Raw genomic sequence first — 17,256 nt, forward strand, 5'->3', positions numbered from 1 at the left:
AATACATCATCTTATATACTTGTATCATATGGGAGTCCTTCTGGATATTTAAATTTGGGACCTTGAGCCCAAACGGACTCAATGAAAAAATTGATCAAGTGTAGTTTGAACGATCTATTAAAATACAATGACATCTGTATTAAAAATGATAGGATAAGATTGAGTGTGATACACCTACAAAGAATAAATAATAATGGGAATATTTCTCTTCTTAAAATTAAATATATATATATATACATAAAAAACAGGAGCGCCTGGCTCCCGACAATTAGATTCAAACGAACAGCAATGAAACTAGAAGCATTTTTTACCAGTAATACAATTATCTTAGTTAGAATAAAGGATAGCATCAAAACTATCAAAAAGAATAAACACAATTATCAAAGAAACTAAGAGTACTCACACTGTCTGTCAGCGGCGAGAATACGCGGACGATGATGATTTCTTTGAAATATACGGTCACCTGCATGTGGACATGTGTATATATATATATATATATATGTGTGTGTATATATATATATATATATATATATGTATACAAAAAATCAATCCTCTTTTACACTAAAGCTAAGAATATCTACCATTTGGCAGAAAATAGTTGGTTAAAAGGTAGAAAAGAGGAGAAATAGCAATTAAGAGAAAATCAGTCTGAGGAAAAAACATACACACACCTGTGCTGAAACACCCATGATGAACCTTCACCTTGCCAGTTTAACCTGGAAGTGAAGCATATGATACAAGTATATAAGATGATGTATTGTAACCAAATTTATATGCCTGATGAAGACCACAGTGCGTGGTTGAAACGCGTTGCAGCAATCAAATTTTATATTGTTCTTTTTTAATAATAAAATCGTTGAAAATACACCCTGACGATTTTGTGAAGATATCAGTACAATCCACACCTGAGCGCCCGTTCAGAGGAGCAGCTTTTTCTTCCTAATCTGCATAGAAAAGTGTAAAACTTTTGACAGTAGCGAGATACAGAACAACATCTGTTAAATTAACCACATCAGTATTGTCACATGCATTTACGAGTGTCAATAAGGATATGGTGTCAAAATTTCCAACATATGCAGGAACATCACAATAGTAATCCTAAAGAAATGCGGTTTGCAGTTCTGTTAAGTGTCCAACAACCTGCCGCAGGTGGGGATAGACACAATATTTTGCTTCGAAAAGAGTTGATTTTAAAGATGGAAGCGTTGGGTCCGCTGGGTCTAATGATAATGATCTAACAGCTTTCCTGACATAATAGATGTTTTTAATCTATATAGATTATTTTTTTCTGCTAAATTATACTAAAATACTGTGTAAACATTGCCCTTTAGAAAAGGTAACATTTATACTGTTTATTTGGTTGTTTTTTTTTTTGCATTGTGCATGATTAAAGTTGTATAGTTGGTATATAAGGGGGCAGGGTTTAGATGAACGCTAGGGACTTGACTGAGCGTGACTTACACGTGAAACGGCCGTAGGATGTGTTTTTATCTGCAACCTATTTTGGAATAAAGCTGTTATCTACTGAAGCGTTGGTGAGTGCTGCAAGATTCATTTAATTTAATAGATTAGTCACATGTGGTAAATATGGCATGCGTCAGAAAACTAGCGTAAAGCCGTACATATATTTCCCTTATTGACTCTAGCAGCCGAATTATATGTGCCACATAGTCATTATAATCAATATTGAGGTGAACAATCTTATAAAACCCTGATGAAATCTCAGGAGATAGGTAGCTTATGCTACTAGAAATTAATTTTCTTGGGGAGACTTGTGCTCGGTTTGTCCTGAACTGCTCTTGTACTCATAAAATGTATGTATTTTATAAGTATGTACAACTTGGCAAAAATTGTACAGTAATATGTAGCAGATGGTTGAAAATATTCCTTCAATACAAGGTTTACTATTCCAAGTTGTCTTTTCCTTTATGTTATTAAGCTCTTGTCTTCATTCTCTTTCAGTATTCCAGGTCAGAGGTTGTCCTCACTTTCTTTGAGAGATCTCCACTGGACCAGGTGTTGAAGAATGATAATATTCACAAGATACAGCCAAGCTTCCAAAGCCCAATAAAAATCTCTGGTGAGCAACCATACAATGTTGAGTCTACAAATAAACTGGAAGTTTATAAACAGGAATTTTTTTACTCAAAAAAATAATCTGATTTTTACTTCTTAAAGGGGTTTTCCCATCTTGGATATATATGGCATATCCACAGGATGCCATAAAAGTCTGATAGATGCGGGTCCCAACTTCTAGAACAGGGCCCGCCTAAACCCCGTTCTAGCTTACTCGGCTTCCCCGCCTCCTGGCCAGTTCCTGGTTAGGTGGTCGGAAGTTACGGAAACAACCGAGTGCTCGCTGAGCTACGCTGTTTCTGTAACTCCCATAGAAGTGCATGGGATTTATTGAAACAGCGTAGCACGGCGAGCTACGTTGTTTCCAGAACTCGGTAGCTACGGAAACAACGTAGCTAACCGTGCTACGCTGTTTCCAGAACTCCCATTCACCTCTATGGTGGTTACGGAAACAACGTAGCTCAGTGAGCTCGGCTGTTTCCGGAACTCCCAAACACCTAACCAGGAAGTGGCCGGTAGACAGTAAGAGCCAATTAAGCTACATCGGGGTTTAGGGGGCCCCGTTCTAGAGATAGCTGGGAGTCCCAGAGGTGGGACCCGAATCTATCGGACTTTTATGGCATGTCCTGTGGATATGCCATAATTGTCCAAGATGGGAAAACTCCTTTAAAACCACATGTGCCGCTGTAGCCAATCACTGACCTCAGTAGTGAACGGCACATGACCGCTACAGGAGCTTCTGGGGCAACAGGGACTGGAGCCGCTGCACTGGAGCAGGGGGGCATTTCAGGGGGGTGTCTGATAGTTTATTCTTTTATACCATTACCTACCCTAGGAAATGTTTTGAAAAGTCCCAGATAACCCCTTTAACTGTATTTGTACAAAACCTGATTTTAGAGAAAAGTTAAATTTAAAAAAAATTAGAAATTGGCTTTTAATTTCTAATTTTTTAAAAAAAGCCATTCTAAACAATATGCACCATGAGTAGCTGAAAAAGCAGCCCCGGATTATAAACCCATTGCCACTTTATAGATGCAGCCACCATGTCACCCTTTCACATGCGTCTGAAATTCTGACACCCCTACCAGGCGAAACGAGGGTCGGATGATCCCTGTTCTCGATTTAGGTGCGTGTCCCAGATCTATCAGACATTTATGCCATATCCTGTTAATATGCCATAAATGTGTAAGTTGGGAATATCCCTTTAATGATCGTTTATGGACACATCCACGTATACGTTGGAAGAATTTCCCAAAAGTAGTGTGAGCTTACCCATGCAGTTATTATTCCGCATGGTGGCTCAATGGTTAGTACTTTTGATTTTTGCCTTTGCTTGGTTTTCTTCACATACTCGGAAAAATACTAATATGTTATTTTAGATTGTGTTACCCACTAGGGGCAGTGTCCCATCTTGGACAATTATGGCATGTCCACGGGATATGCCATAAAAGTCCTATAGATGTGGGTCCCACACATATCTCTAGAACGGTGCCCCCTAAACCACGTTCTAGCAAACTCGGCTACCGCTGCCTCCCAGCCACTTCCTGGTTAGGTGGTCGAGAGGTACGGAAACAGCCGAGCTCAATGAGCTACCCTGTTTCTGTAACTCCCATAGAAGTTGGAACTGTAGAATAAGTCACTTGAAAGTCAGCCCCGGAGACCTAGAAAGACACAGAGCATAATGTAATAGCAAACAGAAATAAGTATAGATTATAAATTAATAAATAAAATAAAGAAGTGAAACAGTAATCCGTTAAAGGCGTTGTCTCACAATCAAATATTAAATTTCCCTGTTAGATTGCGCAAAACAGAATTTTTTTAATTGGAATGATTTAAAAAAATAAAAATAAATTCTATTTCTGTTACACACTTGTTATGGCGCCCCCTGGTGTTCTTTTGATTACCTCTCAGAATATGTTCAGTGCTGGTGAGAAGAAGATGCTTCTTAATGGCTGGCAAGCACAATATAAGGAATCACTCTGCTGCCTGTGTACAAGAGGATCCAGGTGATGGGACTGAACTACTGGCATGTGTGCACCGAATAAATTAGGTGGGAATACATTCTGAGAAGGGAATTTAAAGAACGCTAGGTAGTGCCATAATTTGTATGTAACAGCAATACCTAGGCACACCAGCAATTTTTTACAAATTATTCCAATGACAATACTTGTATCTGCTCAGCAAAAAAAATTATAGAAAAAATGCACTAATGTATATGTAACCTCAATTGGTGCCTAAAAAAACTACAATCCCCCCCCCCCCCCCCCCCCCGCATAAAACAATGGCTCATACGGCCATGGCAGTGAAAAAATTAAACAGTTATGTCAGCCGAAAATTTGGAGAGGCAAAATAAAATAAAAAAAGATCCAACTCAAGCTCTTATTTTGTCTATAAGGCCCTGACTATTCTAAAGAATTGGTGTTTAATTGTCTTCTGTACCTTAGGGACTGTGCTGTTTAACTTCAACACTAGATGGCACTACAGGTTCGTTCAATCTTATCTCTGCCAAGTGAAAATAATATTAATAATGTAAAGATCTGTCTTGATATCCTGATGTCACGGCTACATCTCAAAGATTCCGCCAAGGTGTCTAGGGAACATTTTATGACAGTTTAAGCAGAGATATGTTTGAAAACAATTAAAACGGTTACATAGGATTTGTCACTTGATCATTGTGAGCTATAATACTTTAGAACTCGGACTGTAAAAAAATAGGGACACCTACCCTCTCACCACCTTAAGAGGTATGTGCTTTAGCTAGCAATTCCACCTCAAATCAAACTATTATAAATATATGTTGCCCTCCTCTATCAAGTTGCTAATAATATTGTCTCAATAATAGGCAAATTAGGTTCTGAGAGTGTGATGGTGTATTATGTGTGGATTATTGTGAGCCCTCAGCAGAGGGGAATGATTCTGTAATCAGGTACCACATGTCGTGTCTCCAGCGTATGGACAATCAGATGAGTCAGAGGTGCAGCCACAAGACATAAAGTGTCCTCATTGTCCAGTCTCCACAGGGGATCATCAGGAGGCACCACCATCACTCAGCTAGAGTGCAGACCAGCAAACCAAGCAGATGGCTGTGGCAGACAATAGTTGGGCAATACACATTATAGTACAAAAGACACACAACGCACATACAGACAGTAGAAATACAAACTAAAGTCATTATAACAAATGATGGTGACTAGAAACTGCCAAGATGTTCCTCCCCCTGAGGGGTATATAAGGGCTTGTCCTGGGGAGGATGGAGATCTCCTGGATGTAGACTTTAATGAGAGCTGAAGCTTAGGCCGGTACTCTGAGGAGTTTCCTGTGATTACCTGATTTTGTGGACTGTGTGCTGTCCCTGCGTGGAAGGCTATTTGTTCTGTAAGCATTGGATACAATAAACCCTGTTGGAGTTGCCCTGTCTTTACTGGCTCTGTTGATCATGTATTAACCTAACAAACCCCGTGACAGAGAGTATCATAAATAAACTGGGGGGATAGGAGATATGAGGATTCAAAGTCCTAATAAGCCCTAGAATTCACTCAAAATGCTATTTCCTACCTAAAGCAGAGTAATCGTCCCAAAATTGTTGACCCCATGCAGCAACCTGTCACAAGGCTCAACCTCATGCCAATTTTAGGGGGCCTGCATAATGTGCATGCCCATAAGAAACATTTAAGTTAGGAAAGGAGTGCAATAAATGGCCAGATTTTTAAAAAAAATTGACGTACACTAGGTTCAGAATTTACAGGTAGCAACTAAAGGACAAAGATTAATTGGGGCCGTAAGATTTATATCCACTGTAATTCTTTTGTAATCATTTCTTATTCCAATCACCTCCTGGGTGAGGATCTTGCCAATTCATTAGAAGTAAAACATATATATTGAGTGTTTCCTGAATGGTACTGTACATGTCTCTCTCAGTGGTGTCACGTCTATTCTCAATGTCAACCAAATGCTCAGAAACCCGCTATCGGAATTCCCTGAACGTTTTGCCTATGTAATCACATAGGCACTCACATTGGCATTAATACACCACCCCCTTACTTGCAGTTGATTGGATTCTTAAGATAGTTTGTCTGACCGGTGACTAAGCTGGTTATGGTCTTGGTAGCTGTCATGAACCCACATTTCTAATTCCCCATTATACTGCGGGTAAGCCTGGAGTCATTGGCTAGAAGTCTAGTATAATGACTGTATAAGTCGGTCCCTTAAACTACGTCCTCCTCTATATGTCACTGCCAGTCTCCAACCGCTCTTAGAATCTCTCAGTGTCGTCGAAGGATCTCATAGACGTGTGATGATTGTTCGTGCCAATAAGTCTGACAATAGACTCTGTAGCGTTCTTAGCTTTTAGGGACAATATGTCGTTTCTACTTCTCCCTGTGGCATGTTGGAATGCTGGTTGACAACCAATATTATTGGCATTACATCATCCACAGGGATTGTCAACTGACTTTCTCAGTATTCCATAGCAAAGCCTGTTCACATCAGCAGTCGGGTTCCATTCATCTGTTCCGTTCAACCTTTCTATCAGAGGAACCGATGAACGGAAAGCCGAACGGAAAGTATCGCTTCCGTTTGCATTACCATTGATTTACCCCTTCAGCTATGACATTACTGCTGGAGAGACATCCCATTAGTTAGACAGATAGCCTGATATAAAAAAGAACATACCTCTCCATATATCCAGTCAGGTTTCCTGTCCTCCGGATGGCATTGTCCTGTTGGAAAAGTCACTTCTCTCTGGGTTGCAGACCTCCTAGCAGGTTCCTACCTATTCCCCCTAGGGGTGCTCCTAAGGTCTAAGTCTAATTGGGAGCAACCTTAAGTCTGAGGGTGGTTACGCCCTCTCCCCCCGTCACCACTTCCCTAGTTGGAGGTGGTTTTCGATCTCACGGAGTGAGATCTCCTCTGGAGTGGGAGCGGTCTCCCTGGGTCATGCTCGGTTCCCGGGGTGGAGCTGGAACGCATATTGTGAGATGCCCCTGTCCTACGCTATATGTTGGTAAGACCGTTCAGGAACTGAGAAGGAGAATTTCCAAACACCTCAGTACCATCAACCATAATGAAGATACCACTTTATCAAGACATACTCATAATTTTCATGGGGGCAACCCTCGATTGCTTAAATTTTGGGGTGTCACCCAAATTAAGCTGGGCCCTAGGGCTGGTAATTTAGACCGTAGACTCCTGCAAGAGGAGGCACGGTGGATTCAGCGTTTGAACACCATGACCACCCCGGGGTCTTAATGAGGGGTTTACCTTTAGTGCGTTTCTTTGATCCCAATCTCTATTTCATTGCTGTTGTGTACTCTATGTCCATTCTTATGATGGAGAACACAGGCTACTTTGTGGATTTAACTCCGAACCTGCTCCATGTACCATCTTAAATAATTATTCATGATTCAAAAATGTAATATATACACCACTATTGTTGTGGTAGTTTCTCTTACACCATAAACTAATTTCATGACTTATGACCACACAGATATGGCGGCTCCCTGTCTCTTCCATATACTGTATATTCCGGCTTTTAATCAAGCTGAACGATTGGCCATCTTATTTTTAACATTATCTCCCTTATTACTGGTACCTCTATGTAGGATGTATACAATCATGCCCCCTGGTTGAGTGCCTTATTTGCATGCCGACATATATGATATGTATTCCTCCCATATGGGTTTCTGTTGCGTGTTTTCTATAAACGATACTAATATTCTCCAATACTTACCCTTGGCACCTTGCAGGAACTGACTGTTTCTCTACTAAGTCGCTGATTCCTGGATCTTCGTTATCCGCGATAACCAGTATAAGTCTCTTCACTATGCATCTGCGCATGCGTCATCATTCTCCGCTGGTTTTCATATCTCCAGCGACTATACGCTGACATTTTACACTATGTCCTCATTTATCACTTGTGCGCATGCGCTCTCCCCCATCCTCCATTGGCCTACCTTACCTCTCCTGTTATTTACCAATCTGTTTCTTCTGCTGGCCGGCCGACTTTCGCCTATACTGACTGGACGCTTGTCCTGACACGCCCCCTATGTACATCATTGGAAATGTCCATAACAGGAAGAACTTTTTTGCCGCGCCACCATTAGCCCCGTGTACCCCTGAGGACGCTACCTAGTAGCGAAACATGTCGGGGGGGCTTCTTTTATTCTAATTCCTGTGCTAGGCCGGACCTACTGTTAGACAACTTAGACAATTTAATCAATTAACTATCAGAAATAACGGTTCCTATGCCGGTTGTTACCATACTGCTACACTAGCATCAGTTCTCTACTGCTTCAGCAGTGACAATTTTAATACACTTACATGTGGTCTGTCTGTTTTGCTATACGTAGCACAATAAAGAATTTACTTTATCTTTTAGGGTAGTTGGGAAATTGGGTATTCTTGCCTGTAGGCATTCTGTTGTTAGTTGTATATTGCGCCCGCCAACTACCCGGGGTCCTCATTATCTTTTTGTCTGAGCTGGAACGCATGACTCGGCGTTCGGCAGCTTCAGGCTCACTCTGTGATGACTTTGCTGTGGCGCGTCACTTTTGGCAGGGTGACGTGCCCTACATCCCAGGAATTGGTGGTTCCGGTGGCCCTAGCGGGCAGGAGGGGCTTGCAGCGTCCGAGCCAGAGGCCCTCCCCAGCCAATCCAAGGCCTATTTAGGCCTAAAAAACATGGAGCTACTTTGTCCGCCACTTCCTTCCATGATGGAAACACCAGGAGAAGGTGCAGGACGCACTGACCTCTCGGTTGCCACAAGATCTTCCAGTCCGGTTCTTAAAGATTGCAGCAGGTCTTACATATGGCAAGACAAGGAACCTTTTGGCTAATATTATTCCTTTTCTTGTATGCTATGTTTAGGCCAGAGGGGACCCCAGGAAGAAATTGGATAAAACCCGCAATAAAGAATGTACTGGTGGAAACAAGAAATTATCATCTTCCTACGATAAAAGACTATGTCATAATTGTTTAGATAAAATTATTACTGAAGTATCTACAAGCCTGGCATCTAGCATAAAAGATATCGTAAGGGACAAAGTTAGGAATTCCCTAAAGTCCCTAAGGAAAAATAAAGATCTACCTTCTACCTCTTCCGGTCGGAGGAATTTATCCGATTCTTCTGGCGAAGATAGTTTTCAGTTAGAAGAAGTAGGAGAGCTGAGCTCTTCAGATGATGCCACCGATGAGGATGGGAGGGGGGGGGGGTCAAAATCTGTTTTTAGCTGAGGATGCGGATCAGCTCCTTAAAACTGTAAGAGCAGCAATGAATATTGATGACCCCAAGGAACCCTGTACAGTCCTTGACACAATGTTTGAGGGTTTAGGACTTAGAAAGCAAAGAACTTTTCCTATTCATAAAACTGTAGCAAGTCTCATTTAAAGGGAGTGGAAGAACCCCTGATAGAAAGAATTGTATCCCCAAGTTTCTAAAGAGGAAATATCCTTTTCAGGAGGAGGTCTGTATAGTTTGGAGTAGTACCCCTAAACTTGACGCTCCAGTTGGAAAAAGTTCAAGGAAGAAGGTTTTACCTTTTGGGCATCTAGGTTCCCTTTCTGACCCCATAGATAGGAAGGCAGATTACTATCTAAAAATAACTTAGGAAGCATCTACAGGTGCTTTTAAGCCAGGTAGTGCAGCTACTTGTGTGGCAAGAACCCCGCTAGACAATTTATTAGGAAATGCCTCTGATAGAAAAAAGGGGTTCCCTACTCAAGGGAAACAAACCAAATCATTTCGTCCTAGAAGGTTCAATAAAAAACCTAATCCAAGGGGACAGGATTTCAAGGCCTCAAAGATTCCTAGGAAGAACAAAGGCTTCCTATTCAGGCCTCAGAATGACTCATAAAAATAAATATCACCAATAAGTGACACCAGAAGAAGCGTGGTGGGGGTGTTGTCTATCCCTGTTTTACCAAAATTGGGAAGAGATCTCTGCGAATCAGTGGATCCTGGGGATTATGTTCTAGAATTCAAGTACCTTCCCCCAGAAAAGCAGGTAGCCTTAGAGTCAGAAATGTTTTCCCTTATAAAAAGGGGGGTTCTGATTCCAGTTCCAAGTCTAGAGATAGGGAAAGGCTTCTATTCTCTTTTTAGAACGTTAACCTGAAGGGAAATACAGGGTTATCATAAATCTAAAAAATTTAATACATTCTTCGTCTACAAAAAAAATAGCATGGAGAGTATTCCCTCGACTATAAATCTTCTCTTCAAGGACTGTGTGATGGCATTAGATCTGGAAGATGCATATTATCACGTCCCATTATGCAAGTCTCACCAAAAATATCTATGGGTCACAGTGACCCTTAATAACTCCCTATTCCACCTCCAGTATAGAGTTGTCCCCTTTGGCATTTCACAATCCCCAAGCCCAGTAATGCACCCAGAAATATCAAAACTCCATCTGACAGTCTGGAAACTGAAAGGGTAATTCTTAGGCAAAGAGGGTTCTCCGAGTCAGTCATTTTTACTCTTCTAGCCAGCAGGAAACAGGTTACCTAAGATATATATTTAAGAGTCTGGAGAACATTGATTAAATATATGGGTATTGAGATAGATCCTCTAGTTAAATCAGATATCCCTTCAATTTTAGATTTTCTCCAGACAGGACTGAATAAAAACCTCAAGCCAAACACCTCAAAGGTTCAGATCTCTGCCCTGAGTACTTTTTTTACTTTAGGTTTTCTAAACACCCCTGGGTCAGGAGATTCCTGGCATCCTCCTATAGGCTCAAACTCCAGATCAGGTCTTCAGTCCCTCCGTGGGATTTAAACACTGTTCTCACTCCTATGACAACTTCGCCTTTTGAACCCCAAAATACCATAAATATTAAGATGCTGGCACTCAAGATGAAGTTTCTATTAGCTATTAATACGGCCCGTAGAGTGAGATACAGGCCCTCTCTGACTTTCCTCCATTTATCTGCTATTAGAAGATAGAGTTATCATGAAAACTTTACCAGTTTTCCTTCCCAGAGTAGTCTCTCCATTCAATCAAGATTAATAGATTATTCTCCCTTCCTTCTGTAACTCCCCTAAGAAGTGACAGTTTAACTGCCTGGATGTAAGAAGATGCCTGGTTCAATACCTAGGGGCCACCAAAGATTGGAGATCTTCTGAAAATCTGTTTATTCAATTCCAGGGTCCTAACAAGGGTTCGGCAGCCAGTAGACCTACAATAGCTAGATGGATTAATGGACAAGTCATACATTTATCTTATGTTAATCAAAACATCCAGCCTCCAGACCTCATTTCACGTGGGCTGAGAGAGGTAGAGGCATCCCTAGATCAGATATGCAAGGCTGCTACATGGAGTTCCCCTCACACCTTCCTTAAAGAGGCTCTGTCACCAGATTTTGCAACCCCTATCTCCTATTGCAGCAGATCGGCGCTGCAATGTAGATAAGAGTAACGTTTTTTTTTTTTAAAAAACGAGCATTTTTGGCCAAGTTATGACCATTTTTATATTTATGCAAATGAGGCTTTCTAAAGTACAACTGGGCGTGTTTAAAGTAAAAGTACAACTGGGCGTGTATTATGTGCGTACATCTGGGCGTTTTTACTTCTTTTACTAGCTGGGCGTTGTGAAGAGAAGTATCATTAAAAAAAAAAACGTTACTCTTATCTACATTGCAGCGCCGATCTGCTGCAATAATAGATAGGGGTTGCAAAATCTGGTGACAGAGCCTCTTTAAGCGTTATTGCTTACAGCTGCATACAGTCTCTGATCTAGCCTTTGGTAGGAAAGTCCTACAATTTGTAGTCCCACCCTAAAATTATTTGACTTCTACTGTACATCTCCAGGGGTGCGGTCATAGGTGAGGTAAAAGATTGATTACTTACCGTTAATCGGTTTTTCATAAACCTATGACAGCACGCCCCCTTTTTTGTGTATATATATTTTCCATAATTGGAGGGATCGTCCAGAGATTGAGATCCAGATGGATCTTTTTTTTTATTTTATTTTTTGTAAATACTGTATATGTTGACAGTGTGAGGTAGTTTCACTTAGATGGCGCAAAAATAAATAAATACATTTTGATATATATAAACTAATTCTTATCCTGAGTTCTTCCTTTAGACGCCATTCACATGGCTGTGCTCGCAATCACGACCCGTGATTACGAGCACGGCCGGCCGCCGATGGCCGCAAACAGCCACCCACATTTTTGGCCCATACAAAGTATGGGAGCACGGTCCATAAAAAGCGAAAGATAGGACATGTCCCATCTTTCTACGGCCCGGACACTTTCCCGTAAATAAACGGAAAGTTGTCCGTGGACAATAGAAGTGAATAGGTCCGTAATTGTGGACCATAATTATGGTCCGCAATTACAGACGATTTTTACGGTCGTGTGCATAGGGCCTAAGACTGGGTGTGTGGATAGGTGTGTCCTTTTTTCTATAATCAGGCTTCCTGTCCAGCGAATGGGATGTCCCTCTAGGGGTGCTGTCATAGGTTCATGAAAAACCGATTACTGGTAAGTAATCAATCTTTTCAATGGTTTTCCGTTCCAGTTTGATTTCGTTCTGTAAAGTTACAGGTTTTTTCACGGAAACAATAGCATAGTTGACTACGCTATTATTTATGTGGAAACTTTACGTAACGGAAACACACTGAAACGGAAGCATTATTATTGAAATCAATGCAAGTGGAAGCGATAGTTTCCGGTCATCGGTTCCTCTGATAGAAAGGTTGAACAGAATCGATGAACGGAACCCGAACACTGATGTGAAAAGGCTCTTTAGCTTCCTTAAAGCTGCATAACTAGGCAGATTAATATTCAAGTGTCTTAAAACGTTGCTCCTAAGGATCCTGCAATGACGTCAATGTTGTCACACTTTCAAGGGTAGTAATATATACAACTAACAAATTATTAAGTAGAATTTTAACAACATGACAGTTGCTGCTGACTTTTTTTTTTTTTAAGATGGAATTTTTTTTTTTATTGCCCAACATTGTCCAAAGATTGTGCTTACTAAACTGTAGTTTTTTTCCTTGTTAATATACCAGATGCCAGCAGTTGCAGATTCTACTTGACATACAGTATAGGGAATGGTATACAGAGAAAAGAGTGACAGAAACTGTGGAGGGTTGTATTTTAAATATCCTCCACTTATTTCACATAAAGACCAGAGGTCGCAGAAAAAGTCATCATGCACAGCATGCCCTGAATTCCATGCAAATTTTTACCAAAAATTCACCACAGTTAAAATCTGACCAAAAGTTATATTCTAACATTTCATAGACAAAGGCAGAAGATTGATGATGTCTATTAGCTCAGACCACTTCCAAGTTCCCAAAACCCCTTGGCACAGCTCAGGCATTTCCATTACTGGAAATATCTGACACAACATTCTAAACAAAGTACCAGACCAATCAATGGGGATTTTACTTAGAATGTTGGGTCAGATTTCTAGTAACTGAGTTCTGTTAGCAGTTACAAAAATGTTTGTGGGCTCTATACAGCACTGTGACACCTTTATTTTGGAAATCGCTGTTCCAGTAACTCCACATGTAACCAAGTGGCCGGGAGAGCACAGAAAGCTAGAACAGGGTTTAGGGGGCCCCGTTCTAGAGATAGGTGCGGGTCCCAGAGGTGGGACCCGCATCTGACATTTATGACATATCCTGTGGATATGTCATAAATATCCTTCATGGGAAAACCACTATAAATGCCATGGTCGCTATTGACCGCGGCATTTAACTAGTTAAATTGGCAGGAACCGCACAATTGCTGTTCCTGGCCGTTAGAGCAGCATGTCAGCTGTAAAACACAGCTGACATCTGCAGCGTATGGAGCGGGCTCAGCGCGTGATCCCGCTCCATACATCATCTCATCCCCGCTCCATGATGTGCCGGCACATCACGGGTCGGGAAGGGGTTAAGTAAAGAGCGGTCAGGGGCCCCGGCGCTGCTGGGTCCCTTGACTGCCGACTATAAGACGCAGGGATTTTTTAGCAAGATTTATTCTTGCTAAAAACTGCGTCTTCTAGTCCGAAACATAGCTAGGTGTCATTACTACTCTTTCCATCCTGATATGACATTTGCTATAAACCAGATGAGTTTAATGTACAGTACAGTGTACACAGGACATATACATATGAAATTGGGAAGGAGTGCCCATGGTCTTTTTTCCCCTTTAAATTCTTAGGCTGGGTTCACATACACTATTTACGGACGTAATTCGGGCGTTTTAGCCCCGAATTACGTCCGAAAATGCGGCTCAAAAGCGTTGGCAAACATCTGCCCATTCATTTGAATGGGTCTTATGATGATCTGTTCCAACGGTCATTTTTTTTTACGCGCCGCTGTTAAAAGGCAGCGCGTAAAAAAGACGCCCGCGTCAAAGAAGTGCCTGTCGCTTCTTCAGACGTAATTGGAGCCGTTTTACATGGACTCCATGGAAAACCAGCTCCAATTACGTCCGTAATGGACGCAGCAAAAGACGCTTGCACATGCCATTACGGTTGAAATTACGGTGCTGTTTTCTTTTGAAAACAGCACCGTAATTTCAACCGTAACGGATGCTGCCGTGTGAACATACCCTTAGGGTTTATTTAGCACTTTTGTCCCCTAAATTGACGTGGAGTTTGCTTTCATTCTTTTTTTATTATAAAACAGAATTTTCCCTCATGTGATCTGCTTGATTTTGGAACGGATGCATATTTGCAATCTTTTAATAAACCTGCCTGAGCTCTTACGGCATAGCTATTTAATTTATTCTGACGATCTAGCAATCTTGTAGATATACTTATGTAGAAATTGCTTTGTGTCTGAGTACTTTAAAATGACTCCTATTTTCCAACACAGAGGTAACCGGAAAAAGGCTTCCTTGTGTTTGTTATAAATAAGAATCCAACTAGAAAAAGAACGTCTGATTTTTTTACGATACTTTAAGGGGAAGTTCTCCAGCATTCAAAAGTATGTATTAGATATATATATATATATATATATATATATATATATATATATATATATATATATAATTTTTTATTTTTATTAATTCATATTTAGTTCACGGCTGGCCATATCCTAGAAGCCATGTAGCCAATGCACCTAGAAATTTGCTAATGGGGGCTAACTTTTTAGGTAGTTAGCTATTGATATCTATGAAGGTTATTAATGCCTGGCTACTAAAAATGCTACTAAAAAAAAAATCTATCTGGCTGATGCAGTGGTCTTACTGGCTTCCAAGTCTACAGTAATCTGTCTCTGGGTATAATTTGATGTCTTGTGGATGAGACCAGTATACAGTCTGCAGGTGGATGAACTATAGCACCCTCTAATAATATTAGGTGGTAAAAATGTTCCTACGTATTGCTGCAAATTTCTGTTGACTTAGTATTGTTTGCCATTTAGATGCTGTTAAAAAATGATCCAGTGAAATTTTAAGGCATTTGCTTACATAGTATGGCGTCACCTGGTGTTCAAAGTGTATACTAATGTGCATGGAGGGCTGGCAGTCAGCGATACACTTATGTTCCAATTCATTCATTTCCATTCATGGGACTCTAGATCAGGTTCCTTTGAGGCTTGCACCCATTATATTGCACTTCACTTTTATTCTCCGGTGCTGCGATTAGTCTTCATCCTATATACTTATGCTCAGTCACCCTCCCCCCAGCCAGGTCTTTGCATAGTGATCCTCTGTTCACTGCAGAGCAGCCAATAGAAATAGCTTTCTGCCCTGCTTGTCAGGGAAGGAGCAGAGCCTCTGCAGTAGCATGGCAGTATAGCTGAGAAGATGCCTTCTATAGGGAGAAGTAAGAAGGGACTGTAATGTGAGTTGCCAGAGGGGAAAGGAGACTTATTCTGTTCAGAGTCCCTTTACCAGCAGCACCAAGTATGACACATGGAATAATATAAAAAAATATATATATTTTATGCTAGAAACACTTCAAATTACATTGAAATAGCTATTAACAGAATTTCAGGACTTTTGGTATAAAAATGATTCATGGTATAACCCTTTAAGTTATACCAAATTTTTTTTTTTTTAATTTTGTTTCAGAAATCATGCGTTCCAATGGGTTTTGTTTAGCAAACACAGAGACAATAGTCATCGACCACAGTCTTCCACATGTCAAAGATCCCGACTTGGATGTAGACTCAACAGATCATTTGTGAGTATGCTGTATACTGTTTATAGCGGTAAAACTTATTTTTATCTTTGTCTTCTGGCCATGGTATCTTTTACTAGATCATAAGTTCAAGTTCTAAGCAGTGACCTTACCTTGGCAGTCCCACTCATTTCACATCATAGGAAGAGTGTCTATTCATTACCTGAATTTACACATAGTGTTTATTCTCATTTTCGGTAGTCTTTTTGCAGGTTTTTTTTTTTTTTTTATTGCCCAAAAATACTGCAGCCAGATGTTACTTTAAAGTCCATAGTAAAATATAAGAAAGCCTGCATACACTATGTTTTAGTTTGTGACATTTTTGTTGCGTCTTTAGGGTCAGTAGCATTTTATTCAGAAATCATCTTCGGGCCCTCGGGCCTGTTCACATCAGCGCTTGCCTTCCATTTGGGCTTTCTATCCATCTGTTCCGTCAGATGAACAGAAAGTCAAACGGAAAGTATCTTTTCCGTTTGCAATACCATTGATTTCAATGGTATTTTTTGGTTTCAGTTTGCGTCCGTTTCCTTTTTTTTACTGAAACAATAGCGTAGTATGCTGCGCTATTGTTTCTGTGAAACAAATGGAAACTAGCGGAACAGACGCAAACTGAAACCAAAAAATACCATTGAAATCAATGGTATTGCAAACGGAAAATATACTTTCCGTTTGTCTTTCTTTTCCTCTGATGGAACAGATGAATGAAAAGCCCAAATGGAAGACAAGCGCTGATGTGAACAGGCCCTTCCTGTAGGTATGGTGTTTTTCTGGCTTTCTCTATAGTTTTTCAAAAACGCCAGAAAAGACACATGTACAAAGCCTCACAAAATGAAAAGGTCACCAAAAACGTATATACAAAAAGCATTAAAAATGCTTGAAATAAATGTGTTTTAAAATGCTGACAAAATGTGAGTGTGAAGGTGACCTTAAAGTATATTAAATAGTTTCTAGCTTTCCCTAATTATGCTGTGTGTAAGGTCCTTGCATTTAAGGGCTGTTTAAGCTGTCCATGTATCTGCAGCACTGACTACTGCTTCATTCACACATTGCAGATT

The 17,256-nt window shown here is 40.6% G+C and overlaps 1 protein-coding gene across 1 annotated transcript in view; it reads left to right on the plus strand.

Annotated features, from left to right (window-relative positions):
• The window catches only part of PXDC1 (PX domain containing 1), a 78,919-nt gene that overhangs the window by 43,877 nt on the left and 17,786 nt on the right, over nt 1-17,256 (plus strand). Inside the window, exons 3-4 of the mRNA XM_075828467.1 lie at nt 1,963-2,080; nt 16,093-16,204. Of these exons, the coding sequence (XP_075684582.1) occupies nt 1,963-2,080; nt 16,093-16,204 (230 nt within the window). The remainder of the gene's footprint in view (nt 1-1,962; nt 2,081-16,092; nt 16,205-17,256) is intronic.

The sequence above is a fragment of the Rhinoderma darwinii genome, chromosome 5 (genome assembly GCF_050947455.1).
Source record: "Rhinoderma darwinii isolate aRhiDar2 chromosome 5, aRhiDar2.hap1, whole genome shotgun sequence".
In the NCBI taxonomy this organism is placed as follows: domain Eukaryota; kingdom Metazoa; phylum Chordata; class Amphibia; order Anura; family Rhinodermatidae; genus Rhinoderma; species Rhinoderma darwinii.